A 27,532-nucleotide genomic window follows, 5' to 3' on the forward strand; every position below is an offset into this window, starting at 1 on the left:
AGGCAGAATTTACAGATGAAAAATAGAAGAAGCATCCAGAGAACAGCCGATATCTCCTGAGTCGGGCCAAGAAGCAATAGATAGCTAGATAAATACTTACATAAATACATAAATACATACATACATTCATGCATACATAGATAGAGTAGTTCATTAAAGTTCTGAAATACAATTTATGCCATGTCTGGCCAACAATAACAAAACTAAGCTCAACTCAGTAACCTCGATTTCCTGCACACACACTCTTAGACACATACACACAGACAGAAAAGGAGGAATCCCGACTCTCCCTCCTTTAAAATGGAGCAGCCACCCAGTGCGTCAGTAACCTGATTACCCCAGCTGTCAGTCTGAATAAGGCCAGTCTTTGGGATCCTCCCGTCCTCTGATCCTCAGTACGGGACAGAGCCCATTCTCATGAAGAGTCTGGAAACAGCCTCAGAACAGGACGGAGACAAAAACACGGAGCAGGGAAAGCACCGGGGATGCAAGTCAGCAGGTAAGAGTGTGCAGACATGATGGCTTCTTTTAATTCAGCTGATCATGATGATTTTAAGGATTCAGCCATCAGACATCAGGCTTTACATGTGAATGTATTGTGTGTGTGTGTGTGTGTGTGAGTGTGTGTCACATGTAGATGCAAATGAAAACATTTGCACTCACGTGCCTCTTTATTAGTCAAATGTTGGTTTCTCACTTCACATATTCTCTCTTAAAAATTTTATGACCACATTAGATTCATGACCGGCGTAGACAGGCAGAATTTGTGAATAGGAGAAAGTGTAGGATTATCAAAAAAGTCAGAGTTGAGAGGCTAAAGGAGGGGGTCTGTTTGAGGCAGTCAGTCACTTAGGGGAGGGAAACAGGATACAACCAGTGGGTGGACCTTGGTGATTGTTTCTGTGCACAAGTCTCTCACTTACATGCTCCCTTTCCCTCCAAACAGGAGCACTTTCTATGAGTTGGAGTCAGTTGGTGCAGTCTACAGCACTTATATTTCATTCATCTGTTTCTTTCACTACTACCACTGACTGGCTTTCCACAACAAGAGGTTGAAAGCTCCACCAAGATCCTGGATCACTCTCTGGACTGACTAAATAAGTCAGAATACAACAGGAAACTGAGGACCCTGAGCTGCACTTGGCAGCTCCAAAACAATGGCAGAGTGCACTCCGGATGCCAACCCCAGCAAGGGGATACAGAATCCAAAGGCTGACATGAAGGACTCGAGTGGAGCTTCAGCTGAGTCCGCATCGGTGGCAGCAGTCAAAGTTCGACCTGCAGACCTGGGGCTGGTTCGAAGCTTGTCCAAGTCAGACTCTGACCTGTTGGCGTCACCACTCGGGGAGGAGGATGGAGGTCTGGCTGGCCGCAGTGGATCCGTGTCTAACTGCAGCTCTGGGCAGCCGTCCATGGAGCGCATGCCTTCCTTTGCCTCTGAGTGGGATGAGGTAATACTCGAGCTCTGGGGATGGGAAACAAGTGGGAGGGTGCAGAGCACAGAGGGAGTGGCACAGGCTTTCAAGTAGAGTGTGTTAATGTCCTTAAGAGAGAGTGTGTTAGCGAGTGTGAATGTGTAAGAAAAAAAGAGAGGCCGATAAGAGATGCAACTGAGGATTAGTGTGAAAAAAAGAAAGAAGCAGCACATTTCAGGAGGAAGGAAGGAAGGAAGGAAGGAAGGAAAGAAGAGGGAGAGTAGAGGCAGCAGTATGAGAGTGAACAGGAGTCCAGCAGAAGCAGTGATAGACTGTAGTAACTTTACCCAGCCTGCTGGCATAGAACGCCTGTGGGTGAGTGCTTGAATGCATGAATGGCTTGATCACTTGCACCGACCTCCCTGTAGCAGCCCTGGCATCCAAGACTAATTGGGCTTGTGCTGTCATTCCACATCCACTCAGTACATGTCTCTGGGGCCGACCCACGCTTCCACTGTCTCCTCCTGCACTCCTCTGGCTCCTTTGCTCCGTCTTGCGCCATCTACTTTCAGCCAACTGTGAGCAACCCCCCCCCCCCCCCCCAAAAGCCTTAACTTGTGATTTTTGAGCACTTTGGAGCATCAATGCAGCACATCCTTAAGCACTGCAAATACCCTGATAATAATAATTTCTTACCAAACGTCCACACTTAAATAGTCGAAACCTGGGGACAATGGCTGATGACTGATAATGTATTATAATATTATAGCGCAAAGCCTAGAGGCAAAGTTTTGAGGTTTTTTTTTTTCTTTTTCTTAATGCGCACAGCAGACTAGAACATATCTGACACTTTCTGCTGGGTGCTTAATCCCTATCACAATGATAAAAATTACAAGGCTATTTGGTTGAGCTTTGGCACAGTACAATATCTTGTCAAAATCAATTGACATCTTGGCAAGCAGTGAAAGGCCTGTTGGTATTGCTTTTTCTCTTGTGAAACCCACAAGTCAGCTTCAGTTTAGAAGGCGTTCTCATGTATCTGCTTTGGTTTTGTGCATTTTTATCTGCAGATTTGACGAAAAGTTGAGTTATTCTTGAAAACGAAATTATAGTAAAGCATAATTCCTGAGAAGAACTGTCTTGACGTCCAAGGTAATATAACTGTAAAAAGTAAAAGTCCTTCTTTATCACTATTACATGATTAAAAATAATACCAATACATGTTACTTTTGGGGGATTTTTTTTTTTTTTTTTTTTTTTTTACTTTTTTAATGTTCTTTCCTGTTTTAAAATTCAGTAAATTCAGTGGAGATTAAACTACCGAATAAGACCTGAGTGATTAAAGTGGTATTACAGTTGACTCTATGAACAACATTACAGCAACACTTTGAAAAATAGAGTTGGTCTTGTTTTGTTTCTCTGGTCTCAGTCTTAGCTTTGACCCCTCTGGACTTGAATCAACCTGCTCAGACTTGGATTTGTCTTGGACTTGACGTAAATGGTCTGATGACAGCCCAGGTCATGGTTACATAAACAAGGTCTGGCTTTTACAGTATGTCATGAGCATGTACCTTTACAACAAGGGCAGCTGGGTGTCACTTTAGAGTACTTACACATCTTGAACTTTTACTCGGTTTTGCATACCCCTGTCTTTGTCATCTCTCCCCATCCAGTGCCTGCTCCCTGCCCCACCCCTCTGCTCTCTGACAGAAATGTTTATTCAGGCCATGTTGGGTGGGGTGTCCTGTTCTCAAGGGCATCCTGTTTTGCAGCTGCTCCTGAGTGTCTGTTTCTCTTCCAGATTTCAAGGGATTTATTTGGGCTGGGGATATGATGGCGAGGGCACAAACTGACTCTGCCTTGTGAGCATATCTCATGAAGCGATCAACCACCAGCAAACATTGGAGCGACATAGGAGGCTCAGAGAGAGGCTGGGCTTTAGGTCCGATACCAAAACACACATAAGTTAGGACATGCGCACACAGAAAGCAAAAGTAAAGAATACAAATGATGGTATTCGGATGTTGTTGTTATGAAAAGGAAGTTATGTGATAAAGTATAACCTTTAAACCCCCATTGACATTTTCAGTGGTACATAGACATTTGGAATTTTATTGTGTCTGGCAGCTTGTGTAACTGCTGACCATTTTTAGTGCTCCCATTGTAGTGAAAACGCTTGGTATTTCTATTTCTGTTGAAACAAGAATCAGTTTTTATTGAGTTTCTTTTCTGACAGCTGCTTTCTGAACTACTTAATACAGAGTAAAAATGGTCAGGAATGTACCGCATATTTAAGTGTATCTGGTGTTAAGAGGGGTGAATATGGGACACTGCTATGAGAAACCTTCAACTTGTGCTCCTTCAGGAGATGTCAGTAGTCTAATTAAATAAAACTTTAATAAAAGGAAATACTCAGTACGAAACCTCAAAGACATACACTACCCCTCTCAGCCCTATAATAAAAGCCTGCGCCTGCATGGTGAGTGTTAATGCCTCTCTGACGGCTGAGATTTATGATGATGACCTTTACCTGTCCCATCAGCTTTTGTTGGATTAGTAAATCATTCTTTTGACATCTGACTTGAGCGTCTGTGTGAACGCTCACTCTGTATTGTAGTTTGATGCATGATCATGTCATATGGCATGTAGGTAAAAATGATCTTGAAATAAGTGACAGGTACTTCAGGTGAGTGATTGATTGAAGGAAAATTGTTCAAGGCTGTTGTATTACCATACTTGGACAGTTCTTCAGGTGACATGACATAAATAAATAAATATATGAGCCATAGCCTGTTCCCCCCAAATTCTGGACAACTTTAGTGAAGTATAAATTCAAATAGTCAAATATAATAATAATACCAATAATACTAAAACTACTACTACTTTGCCGCCATCTTTGTCAGTTGGAATCTGAAAAATCAAGTATGAGTTTTTTGGGTTTTTTTTTCTAGGATGGGAATTGACGTTTATTCATCCAATCATGGCAAACAAACGTTCCTGACGTCAAACCCAACAAGAATAGGGTTAGGGTTAGGGTAAAAAGATGGGGCGGGCTTTACAGGGTTCGTTGCGATTGGATGATTGTGGTAGCATCCTAGGAAAAAAAATATCGCAAAGGATGACGCCAGTGGTGCGTTCAAGTAGTTCAAACCACCGAACTGGAAGATGAATAAATCCTTCAAAACGTTGTTTCAGCACACAGGACTCGTCCTCAATGGGAATTAAACTGAAAGACTGTTCTGACGTTATATCAGGTGTATCATTACAACAACAGCTGTTATTTAGCTGCCAAAGTAACCTGAAGTAGTTTAACCTCGGTAATGTCAACGCTGGCGTTTGATAAGTTACGCATAAAATGCTACGACGTTATAAACTGATGCCTTCAACTCCCCTGACTGAAGTCTAACCGTTCAACTGTAAGTGACGCTTTTACTTTTAATGTTTAGTTTTCATCTTTTTTTGTGGTCAGGGAAAAGTTATTCTCATAAAGCTATTATTTTAATGGCAGCTTCATGTAAATTGTTGTGACCTCATTTAGCTAGCTAGCTAGTTGCTCTAGCTAGCTATCTTAACCACAACCAAAACATGCTTTTTTGACAAACTGGTCAAAGTTGCTTATTAGATACCTGCATGGTAACATGAAATAATGAATTAGTGGCTGATATTTTGGGGTGGAGAACATAATTATGCTAATAAAATTAATATCCACCAAAAAGTAATGAGTCAATCTGCACATTAGAATTGTTGGTCATTATAACGCCCAGAAAAACTTCCATTTTTAAAACTTCCAGAAAATATCGTATTAAACATTCAAAATAAACACAGATTCATTCATAGATAAAGGGAAAAATGGTGGTAAGTCAAGACAGAACTCAGTATGATCTCATTAATAATGATAATGATAATAATAGAGAGCCTTGCAAACAATAGCTCAAGTAAAACACAACTGCTGCACTGGATGATGGACTATTGAGACCACTGTTGAAATGGGAAATTGATTACGCTTATTAAATACCCTTATTATGTAAGAATCTTGCATTTAAATGACCATTACACACTGTGCTAATAATAGAAATAGCATATATAATTAAGGTGATTGACGTCTTCACCACGTGTTCAATACTCAAAAGGCAAAGGTTAACACAACCACATGTTACAGATGCTTGGGTGGCTTCATTCGTGTGCGTACTCTATTTCCCAGTGGTATTCCTCAGGTCATTACACATGCAAGCTTTTAAAGTGCATACTGTGTGTGTGTGTGTGTGTGTGTGTGTGTGTGTGTGTGTGTGTTTATAGGCTGCTACATTTACTAATGGCTGTGGTTTTACATAGCACATGAAGATTGGGATCTCAATGAAAATACCTACATTTTTACTATGTTAACTTCAGTCTGTTGTAATGTTTTTGAATTTATATGATTAGTCACCTTTGTGATGTCATAGTTGATATAATCATTTTGAAATTGATCTTGTGAAAGCATATATACCATAGCTCTTAATATGATTTATAAACCAAAATTAGTTTTCAGCATTTATGAATTTGAGTCGGCCACATTGAAAATAAAATAGAATTGACTCACAAAAATATTTCTATGTTGGTAAATCCAGTTGATAAAGAGGGGATGTTTTCGAAGCACGTGTAAGATGGTTTATAATTCATATAGAGAGCCACGGCAGAGTGAACACATCCCAAGATCTGCTTAGACAGATGTGGTACATGAATATGAGAATAGTGGTGATGGTGTTGGTGGGGGTTGGGTCGGGTGAGGCACAGTCCTGTTTCACCTGCCACATTGACCGGAAAATTTCTCACCGGGTGTAACACACAAGACTAGTATTTCACACATGCAAGGGCTTGACCTGCTCAAAAGCTACTGTGTGATTTAAGGATTTTATTTCTTTAAATTTGAAGTTACCAGTTAAAAAATATGAGGGTTTAAAATTGAAGGCACAGCTATAGTGATTTTATAGATTAATAGCTTTTGCATTATTGTTTTTTGTTATTTAGTCAAAGAACAGCTTTTTATTGGATAAAAATGACATCTGGTTTTGTTGTCACACTAACGAAGTGATGCTTTTCATTGACTGCATACAATTTTTACTAATTTAGCAGGTTCAAAAGCAGCTCCTGCTCTTAAAAATCAACCCAGTCTTTTAGAAATTACTGTCAGTATAACTGTTTTTGTTCTCTTCTGTGGGAAACATATTGCCGAACCAGTAGCATATATATGGAACACAGAGCAGGGATGGTTGTGTAAAGCGTGTTCCTTTAACACTGGTGCCTTGGGTTCATTTCTCATTTCATAGTAGTAGGCATTAATTATTTAACCATGACCATGAGCTTCCCCTATTAAGCTATTTTGTGTTGCAGATACATGTGTGCTGTCTTAGAGAAAAACACAATAGAGGCAGCATTACTTTCCCTCAAAACATATTTGCTTACCAAAAAGAATTTCACATTATGTAATTTGTAGGAGGTTTAGCTGCACAAAGATCTATGGAAATGTTTATGTGTAGACCTAACAGAATTATACATACAATATATATAGATATAGATAGATAGATAGATAGATAGTGAGATTCCTGAAACTGTGATGGCACTTCATAGACCAAACGATTAATTCAAAGGAATGATTGGCAGAATAATTGATATTTAAAATGATTGTTGGTCTGAGCTCTAGCTCTCATCTATCAGTCGCTTATAGAGCCGATAAGTCTTATTTTGTACAGGTGGAAAAAATACACAGAGGAATTTAATTTATGATAATCTGACATTACCAGACATTAAATCCCATTTCCAGCACTACCTGACAGGCTGTGTACAGGGACATGCCAGAATCAAACATGTATTTTGATGCAGTGGTTAATATAAAGGAGCAAGTAATATACGAGGACCCAGTCTGGTGATCACTAGCAGTCACTGACAAAAAAACTTTAGTGCTATGTTCCTTAAAATAATTGTAACTATAAAGTTGTATCAATAAGATTCTTATAAGGCAATAAATATATATTCTTTATCCACAAAAAGATGAGTACATCTGTGAGACAAAGCTGTGCGCTCATGTCGCCGTGCCTCGCCACATTTACAGTACACCATGAGGGCCATCATGGCTTTACTGTTATCATTCTTAGTAGCTTTGCTGTCTGGTTTCAAAGCTGTCAAATAAATAAAAATCAATCCAAATCAGAAGCACTGCTGGATAGAATTATGTGATCTGGGTCTTGTATAGTGTGGAGCTAGTGGCCCATCTGTCTTTATTGACAGTGATACTGAGGCAGTAATCCTGTTTCCAGACCAGTGCCAGTGAGGCAGGAAGCCTTTTTGGTTAGTTAATTATATCCAGCCATCATTTCCATTATCTGTTCTGTTTCGGGCTCACTACCATCACTCATGTGCAGGAGACACTGGCTCAGTGGGCAATATTGCACTCCCTGGCTCTAAAGCACATTGTGTAAGATTATTTCACATTATCTCTATCTTATTAGCTAGCATGTTGTTGACTAGACAGGAAAGATGGGAGGAAGAGAGGCAAAAAGATTACAAGCTGAATTAAAAATACATGCAGGATGAATTTAGAGTATATCACATGGCCTCTCTGGTACTGTTATCGAAAGAGATTGTTGGTGAAGTCAGGAATTGCTTACCCTCCAAGGGCACCTGTCCCATTTCCATAATTTATTAATGAGGTCTTTTTCACTTTGCAAACGTGACAAAATTCAGTGCACTCAAAGATGTCAGTATACTTTACTGAATTTGCTTATATTTTCATTGGTCTATTCCTGATCACTAGCACCCCACAGTTCAATCCACAAATGAAACTGAGAAGCAGCTCACAGCTTGACAATCTTGTGAGGCAGCTTCAGGAACAGAAAGTAAGTAGTTTGCTTTCTCCTTGTGAAGTTTCATTGACAGTCGTGTCCCTCAGTCACAGTCCGATTGACAGCTCATGCCTCATACGGTTAGTACAAAATGATAAAGGAGTACTCATTTCTTGGAGTCTAGAATTACTGTTTAATTGGGACACGGCTATGGTTTCTACATAGGCTTCTATTGTATTTGCTAATTTATTGATCTGCTTCATGGTTATGCTCTTCAAAGCCCCATGCTGACAGTGATAAATGGTGATGGAGGAGGAATTTAGGCTACAGTACTGTAAGTCACTTTTGTTGATATTGGCTGCTGGAATTGATTGTCTTAATAACTGTCTAACACAATTATTGTGCAGTTTAATTATGTTTGCACCATTTTCACTCTCAGTTTCTCTCTTTGCTATTTCAAAGAAGATAACAGTGCACTATAACGCTTGGCCCAAAATGAATGAATGAATTATGAAATGAATGCTGCAAATGGATGGAGCATTCAGGGAACATGTTGTAGTTGCAGAAGCACTGGTAACTTCTGCCCTTTTTAATGTACACATCCATGTTAGGCTGGAATAACTCGAGAAGATGAAACAAATTTCAGGTTTCCTGCAAGAAATACAAAATATGTCTTCTGTCAACAATGTCAGAGCTTGGATAAATTGTCATTGTTGCGTTGTCAGATATGTTGCTTATCTCCGGAAAGAAACTGCTTAGAGTGTATAATTCATATATCTGGACTGTATCATCGAATTTTTGAGGCCATTATGAACACCAACATAGGAGGTTTTAAAGAAATCTGATGAAGATGTGTCAATGAGGGGTGGCACCTGCTTAGAGCATGCATGAGGAGGAGAAGGAGGAGGACTGTGATGATGACTGTTTTTGCATTCGTATCAATACTAAATGTATTTTGGACGTATCTGCAATGTCAGTGGAAGAGTGGAAAGCAATATACAGGCGAGCAGAAGAGTATGAAGCAGCTACGCTCTGTGCAGTGTCATCAACACGCCCACTCGCTCGCTGTGTAGCAGGGCAGCAGTGCATATGCTGTGAATGAGTTGTAAATATGGCTGAGGGGATAGCTCCCGTGGTGGAAACCGTATTGGCAAATCTCTACTGGTGGAGCCATTTTTAGCATTGCAAAGCGTGTATACGGTCATACCGCCCAACCCTGCCGCCGACATACCTTTGACAGCATTTCTGTGCTGTACATTCTCGTTACTTCTCAGATCGTATATACACAGATACCAATCTGTCTGCAAGGCCAAACTACTAAATAAAACAGGTTTCCCATGACTGTTTAACTGAAAGCCGGGATGGAATCATGTATGAGTGGGTCCAATATAGACTCAGGTCCATAGAAAACACTCACTGTTCTCTGATTTGTGCCACCTTTTTTGCTCCAGTCAGGAATATTTCCAGTTAATTACATTAAAATATTAAATTTCCTGGTTTACTTTAGTATTTCAGGATTCTAGCTTTTCCCTTATGGGACAGTGCCACTTAAATATACTGTATATTTTTCAGGGGCAGAGATGCAGATAATGAGTGTAGGTATAATAAGGAGGAGCTCGCTGAGGCTGACTGACTCAGGAAGAAACTGGCTGACTCCTGGTCAATATGGAGCCCACTTACAAGTAACGAGCACAGGCTTATTCAAGTCAGCAGTCTGTTCTACTTTGCCTAAAAAGAATGCAGCCTATGTTGCTCATCTTTCTTGAGTCCTTTTGGGTCCAATCAAAATCATAACCCCAACATCAGCAGCAATTAAGTTGTGCCCGACTTTGTAGTCCATCTAGTTTCACTACAAAGTGTGAACCCAGAAAGTGTGCTTTTAGGTTTTTCAGCTCGGAGCTCCACTCGGCCGACAGACTTTTGGTAAATACTCTCTTAGATTATTACACCAGTCTTTTACCACAGTTTTGTGCAAGTCCTGCTAAGGGTTTATGCCCCCTTGAGTCAAATTATCTGACCACCAAGGGCTTGTGCTCTATAATCTCTTGAATTAAATCTTCATAAGAGCTGGTTTCAGGCTTCTGGATGAAACAGAGAACATAAAGCTGCTGGACTGGATCTCTCCTCTGGTGCAAATGGAGGTGGAAGTGGAGACTGCACTCAAAGAAATCTCTATCTTAATATTTGCTTTGGTCATTTATTTAAATGAAGAATTTTACTTGTTTTCTTAGAGGCAATGCAGACATTGATCTATCCCATAAAGTCTCTCAACCACTTGACTTGTAATGGAAAAATGCTAAATTATTTCACCTTACTGTCACATCTGTTCCACTGCAAAGCTCGAGCATGAAAAGGTGACATGAAAGGGATAATTTTTGCAGTGTGTGCAGGAATTGGAGGGCAGATCAAGCTGTATTAACATGAAAATCACTTCAGGATGTAGTGCTATCACTCAGAGTTGCGCCGCTGATTTAATGACACAGTCCACTCAGAGCCCCGTGAGCTTCATAACTGCACTATCAATTACATTTCTGTGGGAATAGATCTTCTGATTATTTCCACCCTGCTCCTAGAAATTCACCTGACAGTGCTCTTTGTGTCAGATGTATTCCTACTGAGAGTAAGTGGACCTTTCTCATTTCAATACTTGTCCAAAAATGACAGCTCAGTTACACTCAAATACTGTATTCCATGTAAATGCATTGACTCATTTAGGAGGATGTAGTTTGTGGTGCTGTTGAACTGTATTGCATCGTACAGAGAGGTGTTTCTGGGTGTCCCGGTTCCTCCCACAGGTTAGGTTAATGAACTCTTAATTGCTGTAGGTGTGAATGTTGGCACGAATGGTTGTCTGTCTCCATGTGTCAGCCCTGTGATCGACTAATTGTGATTGATGGGTGGAAATATTAATGGACCGGTTCACCGGTGCTCCCATGGCAACTTTATTCATGAAAAATATGTGTAATATATGGGTGATACATTTGCCAACAGCTTTTTCGTTTGAATAACAAAAATACAGGATATTCACTATATTTCTCTGCTAACCCAGGGCCAAACATCCAGCTATTTATACAGTGGATGAGGCTGTATGTGCATGATGGTATGAAATATTTCAGCACTTTAACTATGATGACACTGGTTTCCTTAGAAGCTGCATTTTGGTGACAGGTTTTAAAGGTGCACTTAAGCTTGGATGTAATGCAGTCCTGGTGTGTGTGTGTGTGTGTGTGTGTGTGTGTGTGTGTGTGTGTGATATAGAATGTAACTGGGTTAATTCAAAGAGTAATGTGAGGTCTGTATTGCTGGAGGCATATGCCATTCGTCCCACGTGCCTGACTTCCAAATGAATCAAGGCTTTTCCACAGTGTTGATGCCACTAGCGGAGTGCATAGGGCTTTTTCAAACACTAAATATTACATCAAATAAGCCTGGCTGTGTCTCTGGTGTCACTAGTGAAAGCAGAATCAGCTTTTCAGGCTTGCAAAAATCTTCATTGCTGATTGTGAATAGACGACTCTAGTGATTCTAAATTTAGTTCCCAGCCTGATTTGCACTAGTTTGCACATAAAATTTTAGGTGACCTCAGCATGCTAATTGCCTCGTTTTAAACTGTCAAAACATGTGCTTGGAGATACAATAGCTAAATAATATTGAATGCTTTTAATATGTATGGTCTGTTCTCTTTATAATGAGATGAATGGTACATTTGTTCTGTGCATGAGCTCCTGTTGTCCTTGAAGCATGAAGTGTCAGCAAGTAGTGTGGTGTGCTGTAGACAAATTGCTTACACTTACCCAGCGATGATTGATTATTATTCAAATATGCAGTGCATATGATAAGGCCCAGACTATTTGCTTTAGCTGGCTCATAAATATACTTGTGTGTATATTTATATGTAAGGAATATGACACTGGATACTTGAAATGTCTATTCCAACTGAGCTGAATGAAATCAGTGAAATACAATTCTTGTATTTGAATGTTTGATAAGAATGGACAGAGGACAACGTATCTCACACCACCTGTAAATGGTCCCATCTTATTCAGTTTTCATGCTGTTGCGTTTAAGGGAATAGTTGGTCATTTTAGGAGCTATTCTTATTAATTTCGTTGTTGAGAGCGAGATGAGAACATTGCTACCACTGTCTTGTCTGTCAGTCTGAAGAAGCTGTCAAGTTTAGTGCACCAGAAAGCCTATGGGCGTTTACATGGGCGTTGTGTGTAGGACAGTTTTATGGCAGGACACAGGAAACCAGCCTAACCCTCCATAAAAGCATAAATTGATTTTTGTCTGTATTAAACAAATTAGTTACATATATGAAGTGTTGTGTGAGCTTTAGAGTTGCAGGTAGTTAGTCTCTGTAACCTTTGGACAGAGCCAGGCTAGCTGTCTCTCGCTGTTCTGAGTCTATGCTAAGCTATGCTAATCAGCTGTTGCTTCACATTTAATGGACAGATCTAATTTGGCAAGAAAGCCAAAAAATCGGACTCTTGCTATAATAAACTGTGGCTCTGGATAGAAGAAAAGATTAACAATGTTCACTGCTTGTCCTACTTTAAACGGCACTCGATGAGATACTACATCGAGCACCAAAGCACGTCGTTGAAACTGGAGTTACTGTTCAGCTATCGAGCAAAATAAACAAAAGCAAACAACCTGGAAATGTGTTTTGTCTCTCATGAAAAGTCGGAGACTACTTAAATAGACAGTTTTGGCTCTAAGCCCCTAAACAACTCTTCTCTGCTCTGTTGCTCTGTAATCTCCTGCATGCAGCATTGTGCTCACTTAACCTTGCAGTAAGCTGTTGCCTTATGCTGTGAAGCTTAAATAATACAGGTCTGAAAGGGCAATCAAATACTCAATAAAAACAGTCAGCAGCAGATCTGAATCTTTGGAGGGCGAGCTTGTGCAGCTTGGACTTGGTCACAGGGCTGCCTATAGGCCTCAATAATCTGGAGTTTCAAAAGCTCCTAGATTATAATTCACCTTCTAACCCCGCTGTTTTTTTGCTGAGTGGTGGGTTAGTCTTTGAATTGCTGTACACGTTGGACTGTTGCTTGTAATCCATCATTGCAAAGCAGCCCGCCTGCTTCCCAATACTCCCAGCAGCAGCAACTCTCTGTCCTATCTCCTCACCCAGTACCACTCCTTCAGTGTTCTTGTTTTGTAATTGGTTTGGCTATGGTGTGGTGGTGGAGGGTTAGACCAAATGCATGAAAGAATTTCAACACGGTCTCTGCACTGTTCTGTATTGCTGCTCATTAGTAGTTGCTGCAAACATGAAGGTGATTATTTTCTTGTGTGTCGTGTCATCTCTAACAGATTGAGAAGATCATGAACTTGATTGGAGCAGGCATTGAAACGTCCAAAAAGAAACAGCCCACACCGAGCTCAGGTAATGCTTCACCACCAACTGTTTCCATCACGATAGCATTTTTATTTCCTGTAGAATGGAGTGATTACTCTTTTTTGGAGACATGACAAGGGCGTGTAATCGATTGGTTGGGTAACACAAAATGACAACTGGGTGTGGAGTCTTATCATTAGCCATTTATAAAGCCCTTAAATTCCCTTGGTGCTGCATTGATGAAAGTTGATTGATGATTGTATGTAATGTGAGCAGCTATCAAACTTTTCACAGCCTGTTTACATTGGTGAGCTGCTCCTCTGAGAGCTGCTTTTCAGCATTCAAACACGGCTTCGGAGAAGATGGAGGACAGTTTTCCTGTCAGTCACAGAGACTGAAGCTGACATTTGTTTGGTACCTCATTGTTATTTGTTACACACAAGGTTTCCACTTCATGGGAAATCTACTTCTAAATTCCCCTCACTGTCATGTTTATTTTTTTCTAGAGTTACTGTATACCTCAGTAGGGCTTGAATTGATAGTACGCTTCATCAAGTGTCCTTCGGGCAGTGCGGAGGGATGAAGCCAGCTGGCACGAGCTCAGTTTGTTTAGATAACACTCCCGCGTTGATACAGTGTAAACCTACCTCCATTAGACACTCTGCCATAAGGTGGTTTCATCATACAGTATTGTGTAACAGCCTCTCTGGGTCTGCACACGACGGCCTTTTGAAAGTCTCAGCAGATTTATTAAGATAGAATATTCATTAGTTATGCTCAGTATGTGTCATGGATTAACAATCTGCTGACCACAGCGAGGTGTGACAACAACCAAGCTGGAAGGCAGAGCAGAAACAGAAAATGTGTGGTGTGAGAAAAAGATATAAAGTAAGGATGCAGAAAAATAGAAATAAGATTGCATTGGAGTTAAGAGAATTAAGACCTGCATTTATCCGTGTGTGTGTCAGCGTGTCCAATTATATTGCATTGTACATCACTTCTTCCTGTCAAGGCTGAGCGTGTACATCTGTGCAGTTAGAATGGCAATGCTTGTAATGGGAAAAAAGTAAACGTTTGAAGAGTGCAACCCATTAAGCTAAATGCTGAGTGTATAAAATGTTAAGGACATCTACTCATTTAATCAAATCTCTTCTCGTCTGCCTACGTTTTCCTTTTAGTCATGAAGGTGTAGATGAGAGGTGTGAAGAAGGTTAATTTCTTTTAGCCTGCAGATAATTAAAACCCATATTGTGAAAGTAAATGAATATTAACATTGGTTAATATTATTTTAGACCAAAAAAAGGACGTTAATATTCGCAAAGCAGTCCTGAAGCATAGCTGGCTTCCATCGCAGTGTGAATTTATGGTTTTAATTGTAACATGACTTCCCACACACCCAAGCATTCTTAGATTAATTGCTTCCCTAACAATTTAGACCTGGGGTTATTTTACATTACATAAGAGGAAATATGTTGTTTGTTTGTTTTTTTTTTCTTTGTATATAGGTGTGTGCTATTTATAGGCCTTGCTTGAAGAACAGCATGCTGAAAGTGTCCCAGATTCAGCTGAGTCATGTAGTCGCTGCTCCGATTTTAATCGGAGTTCTGGAGGTTGACGATATTTTTCGTCGTTTTTGTATGTGTCGCTTAGTAAAGAGGTCAATGTAATGAAAGGGAACAAACAGGTACCCTTCAGACTCATCACCAGGAGAGGGAGGGAGGGAGAGAGAGAAGGGGAGAGGAGGGGAGAAAGAAGAGCGGAGGAGATAAGGGGGACTGCACGACGATGGAAACCTGAATTGTCACTCTTCATTCCACCTTTATCTTTCTGTTGTGACAGTACTGGATATCACCTTTTGCTTGTGTACTGCCCCTCTCATACCAGGAGCCAAGGATGGCCAGTTCATCCTCAGGAGGCAGATTTCTGAACATCAGATTTTTGTGGCTACGAAAAAAAGCAGCCCTGCAATTTTGTGCCAACCTGCACGCTGAAGGATGAGGCTGTTGTGTGCGCATCACGATTGTGTGCTAAGAGAGCACTGAGTAAATGAGCTTAAAAAGAGAGAGGGAGTGGAGAGAGAGCTCAGCTAACAGCACACAGGAGGCATCGGCTCGGTTTGTGTACAGGCACACTCTGACGTTCAAAGGAAAAGAGTCCGCCTTCAGTTTCCCTGAATTAATTCAGCTTTGCGGCTCATTTTCTCCACTGCTTGGGTGTGTTGACAAGGAGCTAGTGCTTTTCTCCTGCTCTGATAAAGAGGCACGGCTTTATCTAGGCACAACCTCTACCTCCTCTGCTGTAAATAGGTCTTTCTGGGCGCTCCTCGGAGCCAAGTCTAGACCTAGCAAACAGTACAGAAACAGGCTTGGATAGATTTGACAGCTTGCCCTGTTTAACGGGGGATAAGACAGTGACCCAGTTCCCCCCCACGGAGGAGCACTGGATACTCTGTCAGTCAGTAATTAGGTCCTACTACTGTGGGAGGTGTTACTGTCCCAAATGAATGGAAGTAATTGGATGGGGTGGCTGGTATTTTTAACAGTCTTTGTCTGGATATTGTGGTGTAAGAGCTGACTTTGGTATGAAACTCATGTGGAAAGCGTAAAGAAGGAGGAGGAGTTGTGGGAGCTTGTAGTGAATCATAATTAGTCCACTTCAATCCTTCTTACTTCCTATTACCATCTTATCTCGCCCATATGTTTCATCGCCTCCCCCTTTATTAGTCTTTCTCTGTCTCTTATCTGTCTCCTACTCATTCTCTCTCCCTGTCTCTGTCTCTCTCACTCTCTCCTTCCATCATTTTTCTCCCCAGTCAGTGCAAATCTGACAGCAGCTTCTTCCTCCTGATAACAAATGATGAGCACTGGTCCTTGTGGATGACTGACGGGTCACGGAGACCAGACTTGGCCTTTTACCTGATCGTTAACGCCAGAGTAACAGGGGTACAGGCGGTCAATTACGGAGGAGGTTCAATCAATAGCCCTTCACTTTGCCTCCCTCTGTTGGCACTGCCTCTACTTGCCCTGACTTCCTTACTGACTGGCTGACTACCCATCTGGGAATGTGTGAGGTGATTGCAAGCAGCTTGAAAGCCTGCATAATTACATTCTGCCTGCAGCCATACCCAGATAACACCAATGATGGACGCACTGAACAGCCCTGCAAAGGTGGGTGCTAAAGTCTACCACTCCCTGCGTACACCGTGGCAGTTCTTTCAAAGTCGAGCCTTTTTTTTTTTACCCCAAATCTATCTAAATTTTATATCATCTCACTTGTTTATCCAGGCTTTCCCCTGTAAGTAGCCTCTGTTGTACACTAAAAATGGATGATGTGACATGAGCATCTGGAAGCACATAATGGAATTTGCTTCTTTTCTGTCATGCTGTATGACTGGGTGAGATGGAGAAGAGACAGGACTTGAAGTGTGTTTCTTCTCCTCTCCTCTCCTCTCCTCTCCTCCCATTCTCCCTCTCCTGTACAAGTGCATTAGAGACTTCTGCCGACTTGAATCAATGCTGCCCCCCCTTGTCCTATCATCAAAGTAAGATGTAAATGAATTAAAGCCATCTGCTAATAAGCAGGGGCTTGAGCAAGCTCTTTGTTTCAATATCCCATGTTAGCCTAAAAAATTGGCGTTGCCCCTGCAGAGGAGGATCGACTCTCTGTCATCCTTTTACGTTCTCGTCATTCTTTGCAGAGCGGACTGTGATTTTAGGCTCTCAGTGCTTGTTCCTTGCCTCTGATGGTGGTGTCCTTTCTGCACTGGCAAGATCAGAGTGCCTCTGTGCAATTCTAATCAGTGCAGTGGGGAGAGAGAGAGAGAGAGAGGAGGTGAGGTGGGGTAAGGTTAGAGAGAGACAGACAGAGAAGAGCGAATATGTGTGCAATTGTATAAGAAAGAAAGGGGGGCAAGACAGAAGGGGAAAGGGGTAGAGAGACGATAAGGAGAGAGAAAGTGTGTGTGTGTGTGTGTGTGTGTGCGTGTGTGTGTGTGTGTGTGTGTCTTTGCATCTGTCTGTGTGTTTGAGAACGGGAGGCAGGGAGCGAGACAGAGTGAGGGAGAGTGCAAGCCAGAAAGGGAGAGGGAGGCAGAGGGAGGGGAATTGATATAGTGGGAGAGTGAGGGAGAGAGAGGTGGTTACGTGGAGCAGCACCCCACTTCATCAGGCAGCATACGGCAGCCCTGCAGTGCGATCACACAGTGTGGGAATGGGGCTATGAGACCGAGAGCAAGAGAAAGAAAACAGAGAGAGACGAGAGCGAGGAGGGGGGGAGTTAAAAAGAAGAGCTTGAGGGATTTGCTCGGATGAGAAGGGGGGATGATCACTGAGTCTGTTGCCTGTCGTGGATGCTGGAAGGACGTGGCAGCAGTGGCTGAGGTTGAGGCAGATCTGTGATCTCCTGTGTAGAAGTAGCCGGCGTCAGGACGTTATGCCCTGTGAGCAGTGAGGGGTAGCGCGTGTGAGCCAGGAGCAGCTGCTGTGACTGCATCTGCGCTGCCTGCATGTCTCAGACAGGCAGGGGATGCAGCAAACCTCTGCCCTGAGCACCGAGGCTGCTAGCTGTACCCAGCGAGGAGAAGAACCAGGTGGGCTGGGGCGGGAGTGGGGGGCGCCTGCCTCGGGAAGGAGCTAGCTTAACCTGCACTGTGGTCCTGCAGTGATCCTCGCTTGTGAGTCAAAAGGCTCACCTGCCGTCTGTAGGATCTGAACCTGGATTTACTGTTTTGAGAGATGAGAAGCACGTTCTCTGGCGGAGCCGCACAGCCAGCAGCCTGCTGAAGAGTGTGAATGCTGGGCAGCACAGGGAACACTGGCACCACCAAGGACACTGAGCCTTTTTCCACTGGCAGACAGCTTACCTGGAGCTTTATCAAGGAATCTATACTTGGATTTGATTATGAATTGAGGAGTTTGGAATCAGCACACTGTGGAAATCCTAAGCCAACATTTCTTTTTTTGATGTAGGATTTACAATATGTCTACCTGACCGTACTCCTTGTGGCTCTGGAGTAAGGACGAAAAATTATTTAAGCAAATGTGTATTCCTTGATCAAAAATAACATGAGTACCTCAACAGTACTTTAGAATGCTGCTACCTTCATTGTATGAGCCGTGTCCTAGCTCTCAAAGAGGTTGACCAATGAAGCCATGGGACTCAGCCAGAGCTTTACAAGTATGTGGTGAAAACCCTGACAAATTTATTTTGGGGGAACCGAATATTTCTGTGTTACACCGTGATGGAGTTATTGCTGATTTAAGGAAAAAAAAAAAAAATACTCGAATAGTTTTAGCCGAGTAAATAATGTGTGATGTATGAAAATGTCTGATTTAGTGCTAAATATTTGCATTTTTCCTCAGCCTGTATATTATTTAGTCTCTTGACGTGTTCAGTGTTGTTATGTTCTTGGACTAGCTAGACACTTATTTTTACACTCGCTCATCTGCTCACGAAAGGAATGTTTAGTGATCCCTGTTTGTTGGAAGACGCCGTAGTGGCTCATTCCAACATAACTAACCATACCGAGCTTCAGATGGGCTTCCTTCCCTGCACTACCTCCACCCTCGCCTGACATTTCCAGTCAGTCACACTAACACCAGTGGGTGTATATTAGCCTAGTCAGTTCCCTGCAGGGCTTGAGCTGGGCCTGCAGCACTTCCTACCCTCCTTCTGTGTTTGAGTTAGCTGGGCCCCCGCCTTTACCTTGGGAGCCCCTCACCCCCGGCCTGGACCCTGTCTCCCCCCCACCCCGCCTGGTGCTGCTGCACTCGGCTCTGCCTCTGCTGGCCGAGGATGATGTGGCAATGCCATGTGTCGTCCTCTGAGTGCCGCTGCTACCGGCTGAACGGCTTCTCCCTGCTGAAGCGCTTCCCTCTCTCGGCAGATGGGGCCTGTGGTAAAGCCCTGGACCAGCCGGTGGGAGAGTGGCTGGAGCACGTGGGGCTGCCGCAGTACGAGAGCAAGTTCCTGCTCAACGGCTTCGACGACCTACGATTCATGGTGAGTCACCTGCAGCACGTCATCTCAGGGGTCGGTTCCACTTTACATCACTCTGTCTCTCCCTGTGTCAACCTAGCTGCATTTGTCTTTTTATGTCACCACTCTGCTCTCTCACCCTCTGCTTGTCTCAGTAACTCCACTCACCCCCCCCCCCCCTTCTTTTTTCTTTCACACTCACCCCTTTCCCCTCTCTCTTCCTTCCCCCTTTCCCCTCTCCCTTTCGTAACTCCTCTTCACCTCGGTGCAATGCATGACCCTGCTAAGATTTATGGCCCCACACTGAATCCCTTTCAGTAATACGGTCTGTCACCAGTGGCAAGATAAATGACAACCAAAACCCATTAACTTTTTCCCAGCATTCCAAATCATGCTATCTTATTTACTGTACAATTCTAAAGCCAGCTCTTCCCACCTATATTGAATCTTCTGATTTACAGTCACTGGACTTGACCCCCGTGTAGATGAACCTGTACAAACAATCTAAACACACCATAGTTTATTCTAAATACACTTTGCATGGTTGCTTGCCAAATCTCACTAAATCCTCCACCTATTACGCTCTGCTTGTGGTGCTTATGAGACAGTCTTGCAGTAATTGCACAGTGTATGATTAAACGGAAGCAGCATGCTCTAATGCTGTATTTATAAACTATACACTCCCGGCTTTTAGATTTAAATTCTACATGTTTGCATGCAGACATTTGTTTTGGTTACAAATTTATTATTTCACTAGTGAGTAAATGATTAAATACCACATGAATTTCTCTACTATGATGGTTTTAAAAACAGATAAGTGTTTCTGCACAGCGTTGACACATTTTGGATGAGTGCTCTGCATTTTTTAAACGCCTCCGTCAGATTACATATTGATAAATTCATTTAACTACAGCTCAAAGGACGTCCACAATCGAACTAAAAGCGTTATCGTGTTTCGCCGTAAAGAACATTGCAAGGAAACTTGATATAGCATTCGGCAATGATTGGAGAAAACGCCATTATGTTTTCAATCCCCTGGTCATGTTACTCTGAAAAACATGGCTGTACACTGTAAATAACTAGGCCCAAAGGGTATACGCAGACATTTCTCAGACCACAGAGCTGCATTAGCACTATGGGCTATATGTTACATCAGTTTGTCACAGCTGAGCTCAGTTAAGTGAGACCAGTAGGCTCAGAGGAAAAGTGGTTGTATTCACAAAGTGCTCCAGTTGAGGACTGCTGCTCTCTGATCTGTTTTTCTTCCTGGTAAGGCCTGAGATCGCAACATAATTAGAGTTCTTATGAACATGAGCTCACTCCTACTATGAGGTGCTGTGCAGATACAAGCTTTTAGGCTCAGATTTGTACCTGTTCATGAGGTGAAAACAAGCCTGAAGGGGTACCCTGTGTAGTCCTAATACACACCGATCAGCCACAACAGTAAAACTACCCGCCTAATACTGTGTAGGTCCCCCTTGTGCTGCCAAAATAACTCTGACCCCTAGAGGAATATACACACAAAACCTCCTAAGGTGTCCTGGCACCAAGGCGTTAACAGCAGATCCTCAAAATTCTGTAAGTTGCAACGTGGGGCCTCCATGGATCAGGCTTGTTCTAGCTCATACCAGAGATGCTCCTTTGGATTGAGATCTAGGTAACTTTGAGGCCAAGTCAATATCTTGAACAGTTTCTCATCTTCCTCAAACCTTTCCTGCACATTATGAGAGGCCGCTGCCATCAGGGAATACCATTTTCATGAAGCAGTATGCTTGATCTGAAACAGTGTTTAGGTGGGTGGTGCATGTCAGAGTAACATCCATATGAATGTGAGGATCCAAGGTGTCCCAGCAGAACGTTACATTGTCATGAGATGATGAATGTTATCCATTTCAGCTGTTAGTGGTTTTAATGGTGTGGCTGATTGGTGTATAGTCATAGTAAAAGGAATGCAGTAGGAATGTGCGACAAGGATAGAGCAGCTAGAGCAATAAATCCCCTGTTAGCTTATTGCAGATATATTGGTTTTGTGTATTTCAGCTGGCAGTAAGTAATAGAACATTAAAGTACAGAAATATGGTTGAGGTCATTTAGAAACAGTGTCTTAAGTACATAGTTTGTCCATCAGAGACAAGTTTATTTTCAAGTGTCTTGAAAATACAAATTAAAAGGATCAGTTTTTCTATTATTTTATGCCTTTATTTGTAAGGAAACTGAGGTGACTTGACATGAGTGGCGATACTAGATAGGAAATAGAATTCAACAAAGTATGGAAGTGTTGCAAAATCTTTACTGGCTGAAAAAAAAATGTTATTTTTCTCATGGTCTATGTCAGGGATGGGGAACATTTTTTCCTGTCAAGGGCCATGTCAGTTTTTATAACATCCTTCGAGGGCCATGCTAAATTATTGAACACATATCACACTAACCTCTGCGATGCTGGAACTGCTTCTCTTTGGCGAGGCGTCAGATGATAGTGATGATGATGATGATGATGATGATGATGCTACTCACAGCTGGTATTCCAGGTTTTGAGTGGGACTAAATCTTTACAAGAGTCAGTTTTTAACAAAGCTGCTCTCAGTAGCAGATTGTTGCTTTGCAGCTCAGGGATTTGTAGGTTGTCAGGCGTATCAGCTTGTTCCACATTAAATGGCAAAGCAAATGTGTTCAGTTCATTTTGTTTACTTTTCACATTCTGAAACCTCTCAGCAAATGCCGAGTTTTCATACTCACCAGCATTTTCAGATGTCACAAGAGGCTTTTGTTCTTGCAGAACAGGAAAATACACACCTGATATCCAGCTGCACTTGCCACAGCTTTAATTTTGCTTCAGATTTCACATTTGAAAGCAGAGATCTGAGAAGCTGCTGGGGCTTGGTAATGTCCACCATCAAGGCCAGACACTTGCTATCACTGAGTTTCCACGTCAGGTTTTCCTTCATCTGTTGACAGTCGCCATGATGCATTGATGTGATATCAATACTTCATGCGTGTTGCATTCAGAGACCAAATGGAAGAATCTGTTAGTCTACCCATTGTCTTTTATTGCTGAAAAAAGTAATTGCGTTTTTGTATTTATGAATTGCCTTGCGGGCCGGATCGAACGGTCATGTACAGCCCAGAGGCCAGAGGTTCCCCACCCCTGGTATATATCAGTATGTTGCCCAACAATAGTGTACAGATATCTAGACAGTAATTAAAAAGAAAACAAAGCATCCTCCTTGTCTTGTTGAGTTGGAAGATTCCATGATGATCAAGATTTCCAGAATATAATGTGATGAGGACTGTGGGTCATTAGTCATTCTGATGTTCATTTTAATGCCACGAGTAATGTGTCTGCTGAACTTGATGCATCAAGGAGATAAATCATTAGCTTCACAAGGCAAATTACCCATGGATATTTACAAGGATGTGGAGGTTGCAAACAAGGGAAAGGTCAGAGTAGTCAGGCAGACATTGTGAATGTTTAATATTGTGCCCTTTTAGATTCTGCCAGACTTGCTTCAGATGTGATCAATCTAACTCAACTTGAACGTCAGAATTTGTTTGGGGGATTAATTGTCAGTCAAAAAATTCCACATCATTTATTTATTTTTTTATATAGTTTTTTTTTTTAACGTTTTTTGCTCTGATGTCCAAAATAATGTGGCAGTGAGGCAAATTCTCTGCTGTGAAACATCTTCAAACACCAAGTTACCCATCATGCATTTACGTTGCATCTTTCCTGCATTAATATTGCATCAGACTCTGCAGCCCCCTCTTTCTCAAATGTCGTAACGTAGAACTGAACATACATATTGTAGCACATATATTAAGTCTTTCTTTGCCAGATTCTTGCTCCGCTTGCTGACATTTGAAAAACTAACAAAATTAGATTTATCTAAACAATTCCTCTGTGGTGCATAGCAATAGAGCACTTCTAATTCACTGTTGCATTAACTGAGTGAATTTAGTGAGATGAAGGACTTCTACCATGGCTACATCTGCAAGTCGTATCAGATTAAATCAGACTACCATAGCTCATAAGCTATGTAAGAACTGAACCATACATTCCCGTCACATGTTTCAAATGCAGCATGAAATAATAAGTTTACCGAGTCTCCCGAGGCATCATCAAACTTCAAACTGTGTTAATAAAAGTGGAGAATCTATTTTTGGCCTCCCTTACATCAGACCCCGCTTCATTTTGACCTTTATTCTAGCGATCAGTGAGTAATCTCTAAACTGCACCCTGATACAGGCCTGTGAATACTGCTGCATTGTGCTCTGAATCCAATCCAGTAAGAACAGATTGACTAAAGACTACAGAACATTTTAACATTCTTGGCCAGGAAGAATCAATCTGCAGCAGTCCACAGGGGAAAAACGCTTAGCTCCACATTTTCAAGGTTCTCCTTGTGTCTTTACTCCTGCCTATAAACCGGAATAAGATGACAAAGCAGCTGGAGCTGCAAATATGAACAGCTACATGAAATAGACAAGAATCTGCTTGTCAGTCAAGATTTCAGGAGGTGGAAAACAATTATTGTTCATTGTTTCTATGTCCTAAATTAAGGAACTGTTACAAACTGTAGTGAAAGTGTAGTCTAATACCCTCTTGGACTGTTTAGTTTCCCTCAATGAAACACAACAGCAAAGAGACCCCGTAGATGCTGCTGCAGTTATGAAGGCTTTGTTCCCTCTGAGTCGCACCAGATCAGATTGATTACTCTTGGCATGCACAATTTATTTGACTTCATTGTCCTCCCACTCTGCTGTTACGGCTTGTGTCAGAGATGTGCATACTCTGCGTGTGTGTACATGTGTGTATGTTATAAGCCAGTATGTGTTTGTGCAGCTACAGTTTTGCTCTGTTAGTTACAGTGTAGAACAAGTCATGATACTTTTATTGACCTTTGTTCTTATAAAGCCATTTGTCATGTCAGTATAGTGTCTTTTATGAGTAAAAACTCTATGGCTGTGTGTCTTTAAAGGCAGACATTTAAATTACTGCACTATTATATAGTATAATGGATTACTTATTTATTTTCATGTATTGTATGATTGTATGTCCATATTGTGTATTGTCTCTGTGCATGTGTGTGTGTGCTTGCGTGTATTGTTTGCATGCATGTGTGTATGAGTATGGTTGTGTGTGTGCGCCTGTGTGTGAATGTGTTTATTTGCGTGTGTCTCTTGCGTTTGTGCACATGTAGGGAAGTAACGTGATGGAGGACCAGGATCTCAGAGACATAGGGATCACTGACCCAGGACACAGAAAGAAAATCCTCCATGCAGCACGTAGCTTGCCCAAGGTACCTAACGTCATAACACAAATGCCATATTGTTTACCTGAACAGTAGCTCATTAGAGTTGAGGTAGAAATCTTGCTATAAAAACTGCAGATTGAAAAAAAAAAATTGAAACTACATGAAGGTAAGTACATGAAGGTATTTTCCTTATAACTAGGTGTTACATTTTATTGGCAGCTATATTTTAAGTAGTGACCTGAAATGCTGTTTTAAAAGAAAATTTGTACCTTTGTACTAGAGAATGGGATATTAAGGATTGATTACTATTATACTGTATATGTAATGGCTACACATGGGTGGTAAGTAAAAAAGTCAGGCACAGTATGGGAACCATTCATTAATTCAAGACAAAATGATGTGTCTAAGCCTGTGAATGTCGATGATAACAACGCTAAGCTACAGCCACGCTAGTAGCTATGTAAGGCTAAACTCAGGCAGAGCAGTGCTTTGAGCTCCATGCTAACAGCAACATGCTAATATGCACTCACTGACAATGCTAAGCAAGTTAACCAAATTCACCATCCTAGGTTAGCTGTTAGCATGCGGACGCAGGCTGCACAGTGGCATTATTTTTGCAGACATTTGGCCATAACCAAAGTATTTAGCAAATGAAAATTTTGATCTGATGGTGACTGTAGATGAAAAGTCACAGAATTACCAAAATTTGGATGGATGAAAATCTTTAATGTGGTAGAATTATAGCCATGACCTGAAAACAAGATATCAGCTGCACATTTCTGTTTTAAGTCATTCCCCAGAACAGGACTTCACAGTACTTGCTCCCTTACTGGTGTCTTTCCCTTCGCTGTAGGTAAAAGCCCTGGGCTGTGATGGCAGCACATCTCTTGCCTCCTGGCTGGATGGCCTCGGCCTGCATGAATATCTGCCCAACTTTCTTTCAAGTGGCTACCGCACGCTGGAGTGTGTTAAGAACCTGTGGGAGCTGGAGATTGTCAATGTAAGGAAGCATCTCTTACAGTTTCATCCGATTGTGGCCTCTTTCAGATGATGAGGGAGCAGGAAATTGTTGGGTGTGTTTACCCATGAGCGCTGATGGACTCATGCCTTGAGACATCCTGGACCACTTCTCACTGAATGGTCTCCTTAACCACAAGCTTTATGGATCGCATTGGAGGTTAAGCAGCACTTAAAAACCCAATTCTGAAATGACAGAGAAGTGCTCAATGATGGAAGCATTTGCATAAAACTATAGCAGAAACATCACTGAGTAATTAGTAGATAACAAACAGATAAAATGTAAATTAAGGAGGAATATGGTGACTGATGACATGAAGTATATAATTTGGTTTAATCTTTATGGAAATAGTGTAACACTTTATGTTAATTTGCAATTAGAAAGGAGGGCTAATTTCATGCGGGATAAAAGCTGTGGAGGTTATAGAGAGATGCATGTAACACTTTGGTTCGACGTGTGTGCAGGTGTTGATTTGTGCATGTGTGTTAGACTACAGCAGTGGTTTCCCCATGGGGTCCTAAGATAAACCTGAGGGTTTGCAAGATGATTAACGGGACAGGAAAGGAAAAAAAAAACATATCCTCTGCTGCAAAATGACTTTTTCATGACTTTTCTCTAATCTCTCATTTATTGTGAAATGAAATATGAAACATGGATTGTTTGATTTTGCCTGTCTTCTAAAAAGGATTCATGTGAATCAGCCTGAGAAGGAAAAAGCCACCTTTGGTTGAACTTTCACAGCCTGTTATGAGGAATTGCAAGCAGCCATTGTTTCGTTTGTGAGTCACACGCCAAAATGATTGGAAACCACTGAGTTAAAGGAAATTGTAGACATCCTTCTGATGTGCTCTACTGACCTTCATAGTGGATTTATTTGCACTTTATTTGACTGCCGATCCAGCTGAATTAGCCAAAATACAATGTTAATAATGTTAATAGTTGCTCTCCCTGTCAGATGCCATTACAAGGTTAAATTGTAAGTTTGATGCAGTAGTAATAACCAATCATGTGCACTGGCAATGCTTATGTCATGACGGCCAACCAGGCAATCCAAACAGATGATCTGATATGTTTGGTGAGCAGTCACAGAAGGGAGTGGATGAGCTTGTTCACAGTGATCGTATTTTTTCCACTTACAACTGCATGTCTGTGCGTGGCGTGTTGTAACAGACACAAAGACAGCGGTGGCAAAATGGCAGAAACCAGCAACAGCTGCAGTAGCGGCAGCAGCAGGAAGGCAGCAGCCAAACATACTGTATATGCAGTGTGTGAGGGATGGTGTCCAGCAGACTGCGATGCAGTACAGAAAGATGGGTGTGAGAGCAGAGCACATTACTTTCAGTGTGCAGAGTAGCAGAACTGCCTCTGAGCCTCTTGGCAGAACTGGCTTTGCACATTAGATTTCCGTCCTCTTCAGCATCTTAGAGCAAATAGTATCAACCATCAGTTTGATGTATGAGCTGTTTTACGTTGTCATATAATCCCCAGGCCCTTTATTACTATTTAAATATTCTCTTATGTCACACACCTCATGCACACTGGCCTCACTGGGATGTTGTACATGACAATAATGAAAACTGCACCAGTGATCCAGAGTACAGACCAGTTGCCTCTTCTGCCTCTGACTCTCACTGAATAAATAATTGAAGCCTTCAGACAAAGAACCGTATGAGCCTGTTATGGAATATTTCGTACCAGCGACGTAA

The 27,532-nt window shown here is 41.8% G+C and overlaps 1 protein-coding gene across 3 annotated transcripts in view; it reads left to right on the forward strand.

Annotated features, from left to right (window-relative positions):
* The first annotated feature begins 426 nt into the window (after nucleotides 1–426).
* anks1ab (ankyrin repeat and sterile alpha motif domain containing 1Ab) overlaps nucleotides 427–27,532 on the forward strand; it is a 39,222-nt gene continuing 12,116 nt past the window's right edge. The window contains exons 1-6 of one of the 3 annotated variants that reach the window (XM_076742201.1): nucleotides 427–499; nucleotides 947–1,451; nucleotides 13,556–13,628; nucleotides 19,465–19,580; nucleotides 24,755–24,853; nucleotides 25,662–25,808. In XM_076742201.1, the coding sequence (XP_076598316.1) occupies nucleotides 1,158–1,451; nucleotides 13,556–13,628; nucleotides 19,465–19,580; nucleotides 24,755–24,853; nucleotides 25,662–25,808 (729 nt within the window). In that variant the 5' untranslated portion in view covers nucleotides 427–499; nucleotides 947–1,157. Of the gene's footprint in view, nucleotides 500–946; nucleotides 1,452–13,555; nucleotides 13,629–17,727; nucleotides 19,581–24,754; nucleotides 24,854–25,661; nucleotides 25,809–27,532 lie in introns of those variants that run through there. The other 2 variants (XM_076742203.1, XM_076742204.1) reach the window with 2 other exon arrangements.

This window comes from Chaetodon auriga, chromosome 2, assembly GCF_051107435.1.
Source record: "Chaetodon auriga isolate fChaAug3 chromosome 2, fChaAug3.hap1, whole genome shotgun sequence".
NCBI classification, from domain to species: Eukaryota; Metazoa; Chordata; class Actinopteri; order Chaetodontiformes; family Chaetodontidae; genus Chaetodon; species Chaetodon auriga.